Source organism: Xiphias gladius, chromosome 22 (assembly GCF_016859285.1).
Source record: "Xiphias gladius isolate SHS-SW01 ecotype Sanya breed wild chromosome 22, ASM1685928v1, whole genome shotgun sequence".
NCBI classification, from domain to species: domain Eukaryota; kingdom Metazoa; phylum Chordata; class Actinopteri; order Istiophoriformes; family Xiphiidae; genus Xiphias; species Xiphias gladius.
Genome location: NC_053421.1, coordinates 8,249,668 through 8,269,173, shown reverse-complemented (window position 1 = coordinate 8,269,173; position 19,506 = coordinate 8,249,668). Strand labels below are relative to the sequence as shown.

Here is a 19,506-nt window from a genome sequence, read left to right as displayed (position 1 = left end):
GCTGCCATAGGCTGTAGGCAGTAGCCCGCGGTGCGTGTGAATGCGTCTTGGCACCAGTTGCGGCGGCGCAAAGACGTCTGATTGGACAACTGACGCAAGGGGACGCGGTATTTCAGACTACGCTGCTCTAGCGGTCTCATCACATGGTTTACAATCTAAACAGCGTATATAAAATGAGAACTTTAAGGCTGGTGCACTCTTCTTCTTTTGCACTGACGAACAGCGATCCAAAAAAAAAAAGAAAGAAAGAAAAAGAAAAAGAAAAAAAGGAATCATTTCTAGCTGCGAGCGTCATTTACCTCTTGGTGTCTTCCTCACGGCCCGGCCTCCCTCCACCGTGTCCGCAGTGAGCGACAGATAACCCCGCCGCGGACTGCAGAGTGTGAGAGAGGAGGAGAGGAGTTGTTACAGATGTCAAGCCGAAGCAGTTTATGATGCAGAGAGGGCCAGTGCAGACGCCAAGTAGCCTTTTTTCTTACCTTGCGACATAGATCCAGAGGGGGTAAAATGGGTGAAAAATGGTTGTTTGGGTGATTACTCCTCTCTTCCTCTCCCTCCTTCCTCCCTCTATCCCTGGTCCCCCCCCCACCCCACCCCACCCCACCCTTCCCCTTCCGCCCCTTCCACCAGCAGTGCTCTTCCCCTCTCTCGGTGAATAGAGAGAGTGGCCCCGTTGTAACAGCCTCTATTGGGCTCCGGCTATGCAGCAAAACAGCACGTCCTTTAAGGTTAAAAGATACCTCTGAGGCGCGACCGGTATCAGCTGTATCATAAAACAAACACGCATTTTTTTTTTTTTTTTTTTTTTTTTTGTCCGCTCCAGTCAATTAAACGGCTGTTAATTGGGTGTTATAAGGTATTTAGCTTTCCCAAATTCATAGTCATTCTAATAGTTCCACAGAGGGGAGACCTTTTTTCCCCCCTCTCACATCATTATGTGATTTGTATGGAGGCAGAATTGCAGGTCGTGTTTAGCCAAAATACAGATAGAAAACCTTGGGTTTCTGCCAATCAAAATTTTCACACCGAATTAATTATTTTCCCAGAAGTGCGTGCTGTCTGGCAATCCCGGTCTCGCTGGATCTTCCTCTCTCCGTCTCTCTCCCTCTTCGCCCTCCCTCCCTCTCTGGATGTGTGTGTGTGTGTGTGTGTGTGTGTGTAGTGTATACCGGATTAAATGGCACCTCGTCTTAAACGGCACCTTGCCTCGTTTCCCCTCTCCTTTCATCATCAGCAAAATAAAGATTAGGCCAGCGGAGGAGATTGTAAAGGCTCGCCTTTTGAGGCGCTGGGATCTTCATTCCTCCGCCTTTGTGATGATATTGATGATGATGATGGCCAAGTGGACAGTTTGATTTTTGTGTGGCGAGCTAGTTATAAAGAATCAATATTATATCAAGGGGGTAACTTTGGTGATAAAGGACTTCAGCCACTCTGGCTATTCATCATAAGTCTGTAGCAAGCAGATAGGTCAAAAGAAATTATATTGCTCTAAAGAGTGTGTCTCCTTATCTCTCAGTAGCAGGGGAGTGGAGGACACGCCGATCGATACAGTAGCTGCCGTATACTCCTTGCAATTATCAATAGCTGATTTTGTCTTCCCGGGGCTGCATCTATTAATACCAGATAATAACAGCCTTTTGGACATAACTTCTAAGGGGATGATGGAAGGAGAAGGAGACGACGAAAAAAAAAAAAAAAAGAAAGTTTGCTCACAGGACGACCTTGTTGTCAACAGATTTGTCTCTCATATTAGGTGGACACAGGGGAATAGACAAGTCAAACAGACTGGAGGGGGAGGGAGAGGGAGGGGGGTGCGTCCCCTCTCTCTCCCCCAACTGAAAACAGCTCCGGATCCATCCCTTAAAGTAAAATTGTTTCTATTTTATTTAGAAAATTCACAGGTTTTATGCGCTGGTACAAACTGAGCAGACACGATAACCACGGCGTCATATCTTCAGCATGACTTTTTATAACCTGTAAGATTACAGCCACTTTGAGACACGTGTTTTAATACGAAACACGCCATATGATATGAATATGACGTTATTTTTTAAAAATAAAAAATAACTGAATAGAATAACTTTACGTTGTTCCCAGATCATGTTTAGCGATACAAATTACGCACGCTTCCCCCTCTTGTTTACATGTGGCACTTGGCCTCGCACATCTCAGTCCTTTTCCCCACCATCCGGTGACCTCATACATTCAGACATTTCAATGCAAATAACAGTTTGCAGAGTAAAGGGGGTTAGTTTGTTTCTTCAGTGCCACGATGAGCCGCCATCGGTGCACAACCTCGTTTCTCCTTACACCTCTTTTTTATGTCTAGTGTGAGAGGGAAAACAATCTCGCAAAGTATCAAACCTGCTTTTTTATAATGTTTATATCACGTCTTAAATAGACCATGTGCACTCTCACGGGACAGGATATAAATTACTCCGTCGTTAGTTATTTATTGAATTGTTTGTTTACAGTAAATCACCGGGTGTGATTATTGTCAGTACGGGACAAAATACATTTCCAAGCGGTTGCCACCGCGCGTGAAATGCTCATGAAGTAGAAATAAAGTTCAAATAAAGCTGGGGTGTTGTGGTGGGGAGCCTACCGTAGAACCACAAAGTCGCCACTGTCTTAAAAAAAAAATAAAGACATACTCTGTGAGGTTATTATGGCAGCCTGTCCCTCACAGGCGGCGACTGGTAAGAGCTGGGAGATATTATATGATGGGAGGTCAAATCTGGGTGTTCACACTGGAATCTGAGGACGATCCATTGAACAGTAACGTGGTGGTACATCCTAGTGGTGGCTGGAAGCAATGGGCTGAACCTCTGCTTGGGGGTTAACTCACACACAGCGCAGTCCCCCACACACACGGAGCCATGCCCAACACCGAGAGACCGACGCTGCTAGCAGGCTGCCAGAAGATCACTTCAAAGTTGGCTTCGGTATGAGCCCGCGGGGTCGAGCAAAGGGGAGACACCGAGAGAAGCTGCAGTTCGGGAAACAAGCCGGGGTTTGTGCGTTTTGGCCACCGAATATCCAGGAAAGCCACTTTTGGAGAGCGCGCCGAGGCGGAGGCGCAACCGGGAGCTAAACACACCGCGAGAGGAAGAGAACTTCACCGCGATCAGCAAACACTGAAGCGAATTTTTCTTTTACGGGACAAAAGAGTTTTTGATCACTCTGACATTCCCGTTGCTGCTGAGAGGAGGACTGCTGCTGATCGTGGCAACGCTTTCTAGGAAGACGCGCGTCAAAGTTTGGAGAGCGGAGCTGCGCCATTAGAAACAGAAAACAAAAAACAAAACAAAAAAAAAGCCAAATACCCTGGTAACAATTTATTGTTACTGTCAAGAACTTTACCCGTCGCGTCCACTTTCTGGTTGTCGGTGTCCGTGTACCAAGTCAAACAACAGCTACTTGGCTGGGAAGATGTCCATCAAGAGAAAACTTCAAAGCCCCTGACACACCTCAGCGACTGTAAACATCGCTTCATTTGAGTCCAAGTGAGAAGGTGCGTGTTCACCCTCTGCACACAAAAAAAAAAAAAAAAAAAAAAGTTACCGAGTGAGAAAGTGCGAGAACGGAGCCCGGATCTCGAGATACACTTTACGAGAAGACGCTTTCTGAAGTTCGGAGGTAAAAGTGGGATCGTAAAGGTCAGAGTGGTGAAGATTAGAGATACTTTGTGAAGAAACGCGGCGGTGAATCCTCAGCACTCGAGAGTCAGTGCGCTTCGAGACAGGAGGGGGGGAAAAAAAAAAGACGTTCCCTGTTGAAGACGACCCCCCCCCCCCCCAGTGAGCTGGGCATAACAAGAGATTTGGTGTGTTGTGCTGTTGGGGGAGGTTGGATAGTAGTAAAGAGAAAAGAGACGGATAAAGTCTGAGAGTGAAGCAGCTAATTGCTTGGTCCGTCCCTCATTACCATATCCAATGCGCGTCCGCTGGACTCCAGCCAATCCTCCCCACCTTCACACGGTGCCGTTAATCGCGAGGCATTATTCACTATCATAATTATTATACCGACATGCGCAATCCAACGCACGGCCACAGCAGCGGCAGCAGCAGCACCACCGGCTAATTTCAGATTTCCCCCCCCCCCCCACCCCCTCGCCTTGCTACCAGACTATTTGCGAACTTTTGGTGTGTTGATTCACTTCGCCGATGTATCTGCAAAACGCAGAGGCATCCCGGAGCGCAAAAGCAGCAGCATCGCCAGCACCGACGCCAGCAGCATGTCCCGACGCAAGCAAGCCAAGCCGCAGCACCTCAAGTCGGACGAGGATCCCGCACTAGCCGGGGTGATTTCCGAGCACGGTGAGTGGATCTGATCGGCTGAGGTCCCCTGTCCGGGTCCTCTTTCAAGCAGACAACTTCCCCCTCGCAGCTCTGCTCTACGCTGGCGGTGTTTCTCCACTTCACTTTCCCTTAGGAGCGTTTTAACTCCTCTTCCTTAAGTTTGACCTTAAATGAAAAGTCGTTTGGATTAATTTGGATTATTGTCGGGTCGTCGATAGGATTAATTTCTTAAATATAGAGGCAATAATTTACAGTAAATCTACTATGATACATTTATGAAGTCCCCTCTATCGACAGGGCAGTGTACGGTGTTTGCTTTATTCCCCAAAATCAGTTCGCCTGACCTGCGTCTTGCACAGCCTGCACCACAGCATCGTCTATGAGCTGTTGGACGACTTTTAAGATGAATGTAACCAATGCATAAAATAACAATGCATGCCCGTTTACACTTGGAGCATTTACGTTATGCGCTGGAGGCCTTTTTCAAAAGGCCCGTTTCCGAATAGAATTGATTTAATTTACTTTCCTATACGTCCAGCATCGGGGCTGTACTCTTAAATAAATCCCTGTCTTTGAGGGATCATGTGCGCAAGGTAAAATACGAGCACCGACGTGCACACACGCACAATTTGATGAGTTGGAAAATATTTGACATTCGCTCTTGCAGCTGTAAAAGTCTTAATTCAGCAGATCCAGAGGCAAACCTTGTGGCCTCTGTATACCTTCCATGAAATAAGTCATTAAAAACCGCCCAATTTGGTTTTTAATTTTTATTTCTGCATCGGTGTCTTTTGTCCCCCAGCGCCTGTCTGGGCTCTCCGAGGAGCAAAATGCGGATTCTGTTGCAGGTCGAAGCCCTGTTTTGTTATGGAAATGTTTTTTGTTTACCCCCCTCACATAAATTTAGCACACTTGATTTGTTCCCTTTTGCTCACAATGTCGACAAGATCGGGCGACGGAGCTCGTCCTCGCCATGTGGGGGGAAAAAAAAAAAAAAAAGGCTCATTCATCCTTTATTCTGTACTCAGGCTTTTCCGCAATAAAACCATCATTATAGAGCTAAAGTCAGATCTTAAGCAAGGTGGAATGCTGTAGGAATTATAGGAATAACGTGGCAACTCTGGGAATATAGTGTCCCTAACATTATAGTGCAGAAATCCTGCTTTATTTTTCTGTTGTATATATTGTATTTTTTAATTCTATTATATTAAACTAGATGTGGAAAAATAATGTTTTATAAATGAAAATGTATAAGGGTTTAGATTAAGTGATTTCCTTGTCTTGTGTAACTTTAACAGCCTTCAGAAAATAAGAGCATGATTTACTTTGAAGGTCCGAATTTTTCTCAGTATTTCAGCTGTTGTACTTTTAATTTCTCTCAGCGATATTTGAAAGATCTACCTCTTTTTTTGTGGTGTTGTTTCCAACAAATCACTGCTATTATTTATACCTTTCTAGCTTGGCTCATGTTTACCAGCACACACACATGCCCAGTCACACACACACACACACACACACACACACACACACACACACACACACACACACACACACACACACACACACACACACACACACACACACACACACACACACACACACACACACACACACACACACACACACACACACACACACACACACTTTGCTGGGCTTCTTTAGAATAGAAATGCCTGATGTAATCTCTGGGGAGCAGCTCTCTTTGCATGGGGAAATGTTTGTTGTGATCATCACACTGATGGCTCTTGGCTCTTTTGTCTGACTTACACTGTGGATTTTTGTCATTTCTGGGCAATTCGCATTTGAACACAAACACTGTCTCGGCTTCAGTGTTGAGATAACCTTTTCTCAGATTTTGGTCGGAGATACGAAACATCCATCAGGTTGCTCTCCTGTAGGATCGTGGAATGAAAAGTGAACTTCCTTTTCTCGCAGTAAAATCTTACATTCGGATGGTTTGCATAGAATTTCGTTTAAAAAATACTGTTATAATTTGTGAAACAGAAAAGCGCATTAAAGGCAGATCCATCAAGATAAGGAAGTAGCGTCGTTTTGAGGAAAAATCTATCCTAGATTTGTCTCTCCATTTTAATATGGATAGACGTATTTCTATAGTTTTAGAATAAAAACATGCACACATTGACCGTGTTATGGGTAACCTATAGTGTCCATGCCATTGTGCCTACGACTGGAAGTGGCCGTGGAATGTTCTTGCCTATCCTCGGAGCACTATACTGGCTTGCTTGTTTTCAGGACAGATGTTGCAGTGAAACAATCCCAAGCCTTTGGCCACGCACAGTGAGCCTATACACACTTAGATAAACCTAATAATACCATGTCTCATCCAAGGCTACCTTACACGACGAGCCACGAATGTCAGACTGTTAGTGTATCATTGCAGCATGAACAGATTCTTCGCTGCCTGTTGCCGTGGTGCAGCTCATGACAACACTATGGATCACTGGCCTTGACATATCATTACATATAATGCCCAAGGAATTCAGAAGTTCCAGTCGTCAGTTGCTGCTTGATTTTGACTTAAAATCTATAAATGTTGGGCAGAAAGTCAAGCATTCAAGTGATGATCAAATTGTGCTCAAGGACACACACTCTGTGTCTGTAGCGTATTTCACGAAAATAGCCACCGACTAAGAAAACATCCATTAGGTATTAGGGAGTTTGGTATAAAATTTTCCTTGTGTGTTCAGTTTTTTTTTTTTTTTCCAAATCCTCAATTTGATCTGACCTTTTTTATATGTGACTTTTTCCCTGATGTCCACTTCAGCTCAGTGAAGCCCTCTTAAATGTGCTGCATCTCTGAAAAAATGAAAAACTAAAATCAAGTGCCAACAAGCCCTCGTCTGGCATATCATCTCCCCCTCAGGCCTTCCTGACACTTGCCCCCTGGGGGCCAGGGGGGTTGTGTGTGTGTGTGTGTGTTCGGATGGGGAAAGGAAGGCGGGGGGCTGCTTGAGAGTGCATTTATAAAGCTTGCTGATTTAACCTTTGTCTAGCCCCGGCCAGCCAGGTCCTGCTGCTAGATGTCACGCTCCTTGTACAGTCAGAGCATGTGTGCCTTTGACCTTGGCAGCTTACTCGTGTCCAAAAAGTGTGAACTGCAAAGGGTTTTTCAGCTTGCCACCACTTCCTCTGCATTCAGTGTCTTTGAAGGTGTACATGGGTAATGTATGGTGGGTGGTGGCGTGCATATTGTATATAAACACTCCTGTGCTTGCTCCTATTTAGGGGATTTTTTTCCCTTTTTTTTTTTTTTTCCCCCAATTTTTCCAGTTATAGACTGAGATGTACAGGAACAAATTCAACCACGAAAAGTACATTTTCCCAATATTTTTGCAAAGTAAAAATTAGAATAAACATCTTAGGAGACATCTCGGGAAAGATGTGTTGGTCATGCTTTCACTGAACAGGTGGATGACTGCAAATGTGGTTTCGATTGTCATTTTTGATGCTTTATTCACAGATATAGTCACCTTTCTTCAATGTCAGAATCTGTATTGAATTTTCAAACACAGTTAAGCAGAACTTTTCCCTTTCTCTGAATGATAATATTTAAGTCAGGGATGCACATAGTTATGAGGTGCTAAAAAAATATATTGTAGTTAGAAAATCCCCGCTGACAGCAACAAAACGGTTGTTGCCCACTTCCCCTGCAGTGGGGCTTTGTTTGGCTTTTGTTTTAATCCCCTCTCACCATTGGGTACAGGCCTGTGGACCTCCCACATTGTTGTGCCAAAGATGTCTTCAAGAAGACACTCAAATATGACTGTGTCTTAATCACTACTCAGCACTGAAAACACACAAGAACAAGTAAGGTCCTGGCTGTGAGGAAGGCCTAGACAGGAGAGAGAAGGACTATTTCGTTTAAAGCATAACGGCAGACTTTGGGGGCTTTAAGAGAAAAGCTAACAAGCCATCAAGTGAAGATGTAAATTTTTTCTTGAGTGGGTTTTCTTAAGATGATTTTGTTTTTTCTTTGTTTTGATGATTTTCATGCTGATATGTTCAGGAAGCAGGGTCATAGAAGAACAGTTCAACAGATGAGACCTTCCATTTGGTGATGGTGCTTTGCTTTGCAGGTGTAGAGAGTGAAATCATTTTTTAAACTGCAAATCAGAATCTAACCACGTTAGTTTTAAAGGAATTGAACGCCATGTAAAAAGACAAAATCTATTAACTACCTTGGCCTGCTGAGGATGAGTGTCCATTAGATCCTGAGGTCTCCTCCTCATCTCAAGCCCTTTTGTGAATCCAGAGGCGGAGAGCCATCTTGACGGGTGACACAGTCATCCGGACAGAGTGCCGTCATTGAATACTGTATTGCAAAGGCTTACACAAACAAATCGTTAATGTTTTGTCTGCTTCGCATCTGCAGGCAATGACAAAGGCCTCTCTGTTAGTGATAGATATGACTGTACCATTCTGCAGTGGGGCTGACCAGGCCGATGACACACACACACACACACACACACACACACACACACACACACACACACACACACAGAGCTGGGATGAGGGCGCTCGAGCCTCTGCAGGTCTTAGGATGCATTGGATAATTCGAGGAGACATTTTATGTGTTTATAGCTGCAGAGACAGTCCAGGGACTGTGCAATAGCAGAAAGTACAGAAAATACCTTTTTTTTGCAGGATTTGTTTATTTAAAAATACATGCAAATAATAATCTCTATAAATAGTGGACTAACAGTGTCTGTGGTGACAGAAATAATACAAAATTAAAATGCAGCAAAGTGGACACAATACATACTTAAAATATTTCTCTATCAAAACAGCTTGGAATGAAATAATTAAAAATTAATCAGTTAAATAATAGTTTCTTTCCTGAAGATTAGAATGGTGGAGGTGCAATAAAAGAATACAATGGAAAAAGGGAATTGGCACAAGAATCCCAACATTGTTGAACCCAGCAGGCGTCCTTTTTTTTTTACCCTCCCCTCCCAACTTGGGCTGGACCTACAGTGATGCATTTCTCTGTAAGGGTACTAAGCTATCTTCAGATGACTGCGAAGAATGCGTTTTAAAGGAGGGCCGTGAGTGCAGGCACTCTTTGGAGAGTACTGTTCTTAGTACATTGGTTTATGTAAATGAAATTCAAAATATCCCAGTTTGATGAAGAGGTTTTGAGCTGCAAAATGTTAAATGTAGGATACAATACACTTGAAATTACCCTTTTTTAATGAGATACGAATGACTTCACCTTAACATAGAGTAAATGTTATCAGTTTCATTGTCTGTGTGTGTATTCTTTGAGTGAATCTGGAAATTGTCAAGAATGGGAGAATTTGTAATTGCCTATATCTTTGCTGAATGCCCGGCTCTGTGGCTATCACGGAATCACTGGAACGCATGAATACCTCATCTGATATAATACATCAGATTAGCGGTTTCAGTTAGCATGCCAAAGATTGCTGAGCAAGACAGCGGACACACAGATTCAATGTCTACAATTGGCTTCTGACTGCGTATAATATTTTTGCATCTGGGTAAATGAAGACTCTTACAAGAATGAACAACAGATTGGATTTTTTTTCATCCCCTCCTTTCTTATACGATAGGAAAATCAATACCACCCCCTCCACACACACACACACACGCACACACAAACACACACACACACACACACACACACACACACACACACACACACACACACACACACACACACACACACACACACACACACAGATACACACAAACACACACACACAATTTTTCACTGTCTTGCGATTATAATATAATAATAAATAAATAAATTATTGACTATTTGTAGTGATGTTCAGACTGACAGAAACATCAGCATATTCTTGTGTCTTACTTATCTTTTTAAAATGGCAGTTTGTACATTTTTGAATGAGTCTCTATTATGTATCTATCAAGGATGTAGAATTGAGTAATCCAAATTTCTTCATGATATTCTTTTCATGGTACTTGCAATGAATGTTGCAACAAAAACGAAAATGTCAGAGTGGAAGGACATTTTCAAACAAATACAGGAATTTTTAAAATTACAAAATGTAATTTAAAAAAATGAAAAATTGGAATTTTATAAAAACACAATTAATGGTTTTTCAAATCAGAAAAATCAAGCTCTTCGCATGGTAAATTTAACAAGATAGGCCTCTGGAAACACACATATACACACTTTGTAAGTATTCTTCAGAAGAAGAATAAGCATACGTATGTGTATGTGGCAATTTTTAAATGTTTATCTCTATGGAAAGGCACATAATATGTGTATGTTCTTTGTCTGTATACATATGAGTGTGACAAAACCTGTCGGTGTGTGTGCGTGCGTGTGTGTGTAAGGTCAGAGGCATACAAAGGCCCCTGCTTGTAATTGTATGAATGAATAAAAGAGATTGACAGTAATACCATTCTAATAACTAATCAGCTCAACACAATGCCTACTCATTTGTGTTGACCTTTCAACCCTCAATTATGGAAATGAGTCCTGCTGTCCGCTGCTTGGCTAAGGAGATTTCTAGCCTGCTGTCACGTGTCACTGGCGTTTCCAGTCACTCTCTCCCTTTCACTTGTCGATTTTGTTTTGCTCTTGAGCTTTTTATTGATGGTATATAATAGAAGTGAGTAAATGACCAATTTTTTTTTTTTTGTTTTGCTGGAATTTGTACACTCACTTTACAGATTTGTGGCTGCAAAATCAAGGGAGAGGTGACATTGATAATGCAAAGTAAATATAATGCACATCCCAAAATGAAAATGTGCAGGATTTTACATTTCATTTTCCTTTAATTGCTTAATCTGTTTTCTGTAATTTATGCTGGCAACATACATGATTAAGTAAAATAATATCTTGTTCTGTCAGCCCTGCCCCCAGTGAGGATGAGAACACGGAGCCTGTCCAAAGCCTTTCTCTTGATAATTAATTAAGTTACAGACACCAGACCCTGATAGCTCATTCCCCCTTTGGAGGAGTGATGAATTTCTTTACTAATGAGTCACTGTAATTGGCACAAATGCTTCATGTCTGCTTCACCATGGCTCACTCCATTTTAACCTTTGAAATGAGCATAGGCACTGTATGAATCTCACGATTACTCACTTACAAAGCGCAGTAACACCTCTAATGTTGAGTAAGCGGGCAGTTTGTGACGTGCAGGAGTTTTTAGAGGTAATACTGCTTTTGCTCTTCTTTTTAACTCCGGTCAGTAAAGCCTGTAAGGTGATCTGCACTCCTATGTTTAATGGAAGCAACTTTGCATAAGTGTAATCAATTTCTTATTATCTTTATTCAAGAATATGTGTGTGTGTGTGTGTGTGTGTGTGTGTGTGTGTGTGTGTGTGTGTGTGTGTGTGTGTGATTGTGTGTGTTTGTGTGTGTGTGCGGTTTAGACATGAATGCACATACATCCTGAAAAAATAATTATAAACCTTGGGGTTTTTTTGTTCTTTTACTGTAGCTATGGGGCCCTTTTTGAGAATTACAAACTCACCTAAGAACTATAAACTTAACCTTGTTTTATAGCAGCTTTTTTACTGTGACCCCCTTTTTGTGAAATAAATCACTTTTATTTGCAATATATGCCTATGAAATTGTCACAACATTTTTTACGGTGTAAAGTGTATATAAAATAGTTTAATTTGTGGATAAACAGTTATATTACCAGATATATATGCTAGGTCTTTGAGTGTAAACAGAACAGGAGACTCTGAAATAAAGTATGTGCGGGATGCAGTGGCGGTGATTGAGCACACGTCCTACTCATAATGAACAACACACACACACCCGTAGAGTACAACTATGCTTGAACACAAAAAATAAACATACAAGGGAGGCCATTTTTACATGGTTTTGATCAGGTGTGAAGTAGGTCCATGTTCAGAGCTTGCGTCTGCTTGTTTGACTCTTGATGGTTGCATGTGGAAGAGGAAGTGGCTTCCTACAACTGTGATTAAACATGTGTAACTAATCAGAGACTTTGCTGCCATGGCACTAGCATGTAATTTGTTGAGTCTTATTTCAGAGAGCATGGGAGAGGGGGAGAGAGAGTGTCACTGTGAATTTCTTACCTGAAACGGAATTTGTATTTCAAAATATTTCCAAAAATATTTAAAAGTGGGCGCAATAAATAAATAAATAATACAATGTGGTTGCATACAATTTAAGTTGTTCAATTTAACTATTCACTCTTATTCACTGTGCATGAAGTGTGTAAGGGCTATAGACTCAACCAATCACTGCACTTACTTTTGACAACATACTTTCCCTGATGTCATAACAATAGAGTATTCCAGTACAGAGTCCCTTGCTTAGATTCATGGCTAAAGTATTACCTTCGCCATTCTAAATGAAAAGGCCCAGTTATTTGAAATTCAGGTGGAAATGACTGGGCTTGAAAGCAGAGGGGAATCCTAATGGGGCCATCAAAGTCCTGATTTGTACCCAACAGATGAGGCAGCTGTGAATTGTATGAAACATTGGAAATCAATAGGTTGTATGGAATTTCATTAAGCGGCAGTATCCACAATTGATAGGCCCTCATAATTTGATGGATTGCACAAAGAAAATTATTAGCTGGGTCTATGGAGAGGGTGCTAATGCACAAACCTGAGTATTGAGAATGGTGAACTAGGGCAATTTGTTCAGAGTAAAAAAATAAAAAGAATATTGATTTTGGTTATGTTAAAAGAGAGAAAAAAAATCAAAGGTTAAATCTTTGCAGCACTGCACTGCAAAATATGTGTGGATTCTTTATTGATTATTTATTCATTAATTCTCTTTTTTGCTCCCTCCTCCCTCCTTTCCTATCCATTCCCCTGAACCCCTCCCCTCCCTGTAGCTCGAGGTGATGTGCTGGATGATGCCGACAGCGGGAATGAGAGCCGCAGCGGCAGTGAGGAGACCCATGTATGTGAGAAGTGTTGCGCTGAGTTCTTCAAGTGGTCAGACTTCTGTGAACATTTAAAGAGCTGCACCAAGAACCCCCTGGTGCTCATAGTGAATGACAATGAGGACACACCTAACTCGTCCCAGGAGTACCCTACAGAGCCCTCCCCTGTACCCAGCTGCCCTAGCGAGCAGGCTGACAGCGAGGACCCCAGGGAGGGCAACCACAGTCCTGTTGGTGAGGGGGATGAGGTCCCAGAGACAGCAACCTTAAATGGGGTCAATATCCTGGAAAAGGAGGACGAGCAGATGGAGCTGGAGCTTTCTCCTGAAAAAAGTATGGATCCTGAAGAGAGAGATGTGACATCCCCTGAGCCGCCAGACGGCTCCCTACCTCAGCTCAATGATGTCGTCCCCTCCACTGTTACAAGCTACGCCATGCCAAGCACCAATGTTACCTTGGAGACTTTACATGGCACCCGGGTTGCAGTTGCCCAATTTTCACAGAGTGTAAGGGCAGCAGTGGGCAGTGGGGTCTCCACCATGGCTATTCCCATGATCCTGGACCAGCTGATGGCCCTGCAGCAGCAGCAGATACACCAGCTGCAGCTGATAGAACAAATACGCAGTCAGGTGGCTCTGATGAACAGACAGTCTGCCTCACAGCCTGCTCTCAGTCACCATCACAGCAATACTGCTGGAAGCCAGGGGCCTGTATCGTCCTGTGTCCCCCCTGTCGCTAGTCAGCTTCAGCTACACAACTTCATCACCCCTCCTGTCCACCAGCTGCCTGTTAGGTTGCCGGCCACTCTCGGTGGTCAAGGCTCTTCACCCCTGACCTCAGCAATAGAAGGGCCTCTCTCTCAAACACCACAAAGTGGCAGTCAGCAGTCTAACTCTTCAATTCCTAACACATCCTCAAATAATTCGGTGTTTCCCCAGCCCAGTGGTACAGGATTGTCATCTCTAATTCCCTCCTGCTCATCCTCGGTTACAAACAACATTAGCACTAGTAGTAGTGTAACCGGAGGTGGTGGCATTAGCAGCAGCTCAGCTCTTCCCAGGAACTCCACCACCCCTCCCTCACTCAGCCACAGTAGCCTCCTGAGCTCTGCCTCCAGTCTACCGCTGATACCTCACAGCTCGTCCAGCAGTGTTATCTTCCCCAACCCTCTGGCCAGCATAGCAGCCACAGCCAATGCGCTCGACCCCCTCTCTGCTCTGATGAAGCACCGCAAGGGGAAGCCCCCGAATGTGTCTGTGTTTGACACTAAGCCCAGCTCTGAGGATCCCTTCTTCAAGCATAAGTGTCGGTTCTGCGCCAAGGTGTTTGGCAGTGACAGCGCCTTACAGATTCACCTGCGTTCCCACACTGGAGAGAGGCCCTACAAATGCAACATATGTGGCAACCGTTTCTCCACCAAGGGGAATCTGAAAGTCCACTTCCAGAGGCACAAAGAGAAATACCCACATATTCAGATGAACCCCTACCCTGTGCCAGAGTACCTGGACAATGTGCCCACAAGCTCAGGCATCCCTTATGGCATGTCTTTGCCCCCAGAAAAACCTGTAACCACATGGCTAGACAGCAAACCTGTCCTCCCCACTGTTCCCACCTCAGTCGGGCTCCAGCTGCCTCCCACACTGCCGAGTATGATGGGAGGTTTTGGTGAATCTCCAAGCCTCACTCCACTCAACAGGTCTCCTCAGAGGCCATCTCCACCCTCAAGCGAGTGTGCATCTTTGTCCCCTAATATTGTCACTGACTCTGGCATGACCACTACTTCACCGTCTCCAAAACCCAGCCTAGGGAGTGACGCACCTCCTCTGTTGAAACCCGAAGGTGTTCTCCTGCCCCCAAGCTGCTCTACTAGGCCAGGAGAAAACACCACCACCACAACTACAGTAACTCAAGTAGTCCTTTCCACTACCAACACCTCGACCACATCGTCCAGCAGTGGCCAGGTCACTGAACCCATCACTAGCCCCAACTCTGTTAGTAACCCTGTCACCCATCCTGTCCTTCCCATGCTCTCAGACCAGTTTAAGGCCAAGTTTCCCTTTGGCGGCCTCCTAGACTCTATGCAAACCTCAGAGACATCAAAGTTGCAGCAGCTGGTTGAAAATATTGACAAGAAGATGACTGACCCAAACCAATGTGTCATCTGTCATCGTGTCCTGAGCTGCCAGAGTGCTCTCAAGATGCACTACCGTATCCACACTGGTGAGAGGCCTTTCAAATGCAAGATATGTGGGCGGGCATTCACCACCAAGGGAAACCTGAAAACACACTTTGGTGTCCATAGATCCAAACCCCCACTTCGGGTCCAGCACTCCTGCCCTATATGTCAGAAAAAGTTCACCAATGCCGTCGTTCTGCAGCAGCACATCCGTATGCACATGGGAGGGCAGATTCCTAACACCCCGGTCCCTGAAAGCCTGCAGGAGATGGACACTGACCTGTCCTTTGATGAGAAGAGCTTAGATGCAATGAGTAATTATGATGATGACCTTCTGGATGAAATGGAGCAGGCTATGGATGATGAAGCTGACTTAAAAGAGGGAGAAGTGGACCCATCTAAACCGTATTCACCTGGGAGCTCCCCACCAACTTCCATCATGTCCAGCATTGCTGCAATGGAGAACCAGATGAAGATGATCGACTCCACTGCCAACATGACCCGTTCGTTTGGTCAAAAGCCTATGCAGAACGGCAGCAGCTTTGGGGGAGAGACTGATTGCTTTACCGCTGATTCCCTGTCTGCAGTGGGGGATGCTGAAGGTCAAAGCTTGGGGAGCCCTGCTTTGTCAGAGTCCTCTGGCTCTATGCAGCATTTGTCCCCAGCTCACAGCCACTCTGAGAGCCAGCGATCCAAGTCCCCAGCTACACTCAACAATAATAACAACAGCAGTGCCATGACAGCAGAGGAGGGCCAGGAGAACAATTCAGCTAGCTTGGCAACAGTAAAGTCGGAAAAATCAGAAACCCCATCTCCACTTTCTGCTACTGAAGGCAGCGGGGCCCTTGATCTGACTGCCACTCAACATGGCAGGCACTTTATCAAGGAGGAATGCCACTTCAACATGCTGTTTCTAAATAGGGATCGAGGTGTGTGTGTGCAAAATCAATTAAAACTTAATGCATCATATAAAAAGAATTAAATTTCTATACAGATTTAATGAGGTAGATGAGGTTAATGAGGTTAAAAATAATGTACTCAGAATGGCAATATCTACTTAATATAATGTTATACATTATACACATTAGTGAAAAATATGATATGATGTGATATATTGATGGCCAGGAGTAAATAATGATGCAAAAATTTTATGCACATTTTATGAACTCATAAATAAACAAATAAAGCTTTATCAGCCTAATTAATGCAGTAGGGCTTCAGCAGTATGATTCGTACATTTTCAAGTCTAATTCAAGCAGCTACTTTGCAGACAAGTTACCATGTGTATTCTTATATTTATTTTACCTCTCCTTCAGGGCTGACTAGTCCCAATTTGGCCAGCACTGCATCAAACATGATCAAAATGGAAATGAATGGACACAGCAAGTCGGTGTCTCTGAGCGACAACTCTCACCTGCCTGTCGGCATCCAGGTTCCTGCTGCAGCACCCCAGACCACCATGAGCCCCAGCATCAACCCCATGTTGGCCCCGCCGCCTCCGCGGCGCACTCCTAAGCAGCACAACTGCCACTCGTGTGGGAAGAATTTTTCTTCAGCCAGTGCTCTACAAATCCATGAGCGCACACACACTGGGGAAAAACCTTTCGCCTGCTCTATTTGCGGGAGGGCTTTCACCACAAAGGGAAATCTGAAGGTATGAGATAGTATAATGTAGCATCAGTTAGAGTTTTACATTAATGGGATCGTAACACTGGGATTAAATCTGCCTAAAGACCTCTGGAGTTCTGTAGGGCCCCTGCCCCCTTGCCGTCTCTTTTCTCTCCTCGCTTTTTGATCAGTAAAGCAGAAATTTTAGATTCATTCCACTGGCAAAAGTTGGTCAAAAGTCAGTAAATTTCAGATTGTAAATTTCACATATAGTCAGATTTTTAAACAAAAATACACATTCAGTCACAACTAAAGAGCCTGAAAATGTCAAAATGTTGTTTCTCCTAAATTTTTCCATTGCATAATTTCCAAAGGTGTTCTAAAAATAACATTTTAATGGACGACGACATCATTCCAAAAATGTATGCATGTTTGTTTTTACATTCAATTTTGGCCTTTTTCCTTCCAGTCCAATCCACAAAATGTTTGTTTGGATGTAGTATTTGCCTTGGGTGTACTATTTGTGACTTACGATGACACTTTCATGATGTTTCTTTTTATTTTCTTGCTAATTTTAGGTTCACATGGGAACACACATGTGGAACAACGCTCCAGCCCGAAGGGGTCGGCGACTGTCTGTAGAGAATCCCATGGCCCTGCTAGGCGGTGATGCGATGAAGTTCAGCGAGATGTTCCAGAAGGATCTGGCGGCTCGGGCCATGAACGTCGATCCAGGCTTTTGGAACCAGTACGCAGCCGCCATCACTAACGGGCTGGCCATGAAAAACAATGAGATCTCTGTGATCCAGAATGGAGGCATCAACCAGCTGCCTGTCAGCCTCGGCGGTGCAGGAATCACTTCATTGGGAGCCATGCCTGGCGGAATGGACCGTGTTCACACGGGTAGCAGCCCTCCCATGACGGGTATGGAGAAGGCTGGTCTGGAGGTTGGAGCCAGCCGCCCCTTCTCCAGATTTATGGAGGAGAACAAAGAGATTGGGATCAATTAAAAATACTTTTCTGTATTATTCCAAGGTAGGCATTTGGCAAAGACTAAGAGTCTGACGACAAGGAAAGAAACTGCTGATCCAGTCTGAACTCACACGTATTATATTATGTACAGATTAAATATTTTTTGTTTGGTTTTGGAAATATAGTTTTTAGTATTGATTAGAGGTCTTTGCCTTTCACTCATTGCGTCCTCACTTGTGTTTTCGCCTATACGAAGAATACTTTGTCTCTCGTTTGAGAATATGTCGTCTTGCAAGATTTGCATGGTACGTATTGGTTTTTATCAGTATGTTCGACTGCTTTTATTTCTTTGTAAACCAGTATCCTGCCTCATTTATGATGGGCAAGCATCTTATCTGGACAGGACTAAAACAGAAAAGAACATGGGCTTGATCAAAGACAGTCTTGCCTTTGTCTGGGAACCTTGTTTATGATTGCCGATGGATAGACTGAAGAAAAGACTGAAGTATAGTGTTTCTGTGCTCGCCTGATATTTTTTCTCATGAACTAGAAAACTTGAAAAAAATAATGTTTGAAATATTTTAATCTTTACATTTAGTCTCCCAGCATTGTCTTATAATATTGTCCTGTGTCTTTAGTATTTATGATATTGACAAAAAAGCGGGTATACAAAAATATATTTAATGGCCCAAGCATTTTATTGATCCATTTTTTTTCTAAACTGCAGGCTTCACTGATGAATATCTCTTTCAATAAAGACAATATGTCATTTGAGTTGAACAACAGAGAAAAATGGTAGGTTTTATTTGGATATCTGTTGAGACTATGTGTATCTTGTTACATTATAAAGAGGCTAGAGATATCCGAAGCTGCTATGACCACAACCCTGCTTTTAACCTTTGTAAAAAGAAAAAAAGAAGTGATCCTTTTGAAGAAATATCTATGTATAGATATACAGACAAATCTAAAACAGGTATGCATATTTTGTATCACATAAAAATAGACATCATGAGTTGAGAGTATTTGTCATGTTTGTGAATGCACTTTTTAAAAACAAGACGTTTTGTCTGTGAGTTACCGTTAACCTTTTGACTGAGCTATCTATCACGTGCTGTTTTCATTGTTTTCAGCGTACCACTCCTACAATTTGCAGAGTCGGTTCTCTGTTATTGCATCTGTGCTACTCAGAGTGCAAACTCATCACTCAATCAAAACCTTCTTAAATAAAAAAAAAAGAGAACAGGTGTGTGTTTGAATGGTTTCCTTATCTGCATCACGTTCCCCTTTTTTCGTCACCCCTTTATTTCCATGAATTAAAATTTAAACACCAGATACATACGATCAAATCAGTGACAAAGTTTGTTCATTATCATTACTATTGTAATTTAAATTTCTCTAAAACCCCTTTCCTATTTACTCATTAATATTCAATATTTTGAAACTGAAAAGATTAAAGCAGAAGAAAAGGTCCAGGGAAGATACAGTACCTTGCTTTGTATTGTAGGGCCTACTTGACCACCAAAGTGTCTAACTGATTTTGGAAACATCAAAAGTGAAT

General features: G+C 43.2%; 1 protein-coding gene across 1 annotated transcript; it reads left to right on the top strand.

Annotated features, from left to right (window-relative positions):
- Positions 1 to 2,882: 2,882 nt before the first annotated feature.
- Positions 2,883 to 19,136, top strand: sall3a (spalt-like transcription factor 3a). The gene is made up of 5 exons (XM_040117357.1): positions 2,883 to 2,938; positions 4,189 to 4,322; positions 13,142 to 16,297; positions 16,685 to 17,022; positions 17,555 to 19,136. The coding sequence occupies exons 1-5, from the start codon at positions 2,883 to 2,885 to the stop codon at positions 17,984 to 17,986; spliced, it is 4,116 nt and encodes a 1,371-aa protein (XP_039973291.1). The 3' UTR covers positions 17,987 to 19,136.
- Positions 19,137 to 19,506: the final 370 nt, after the last annotated feature.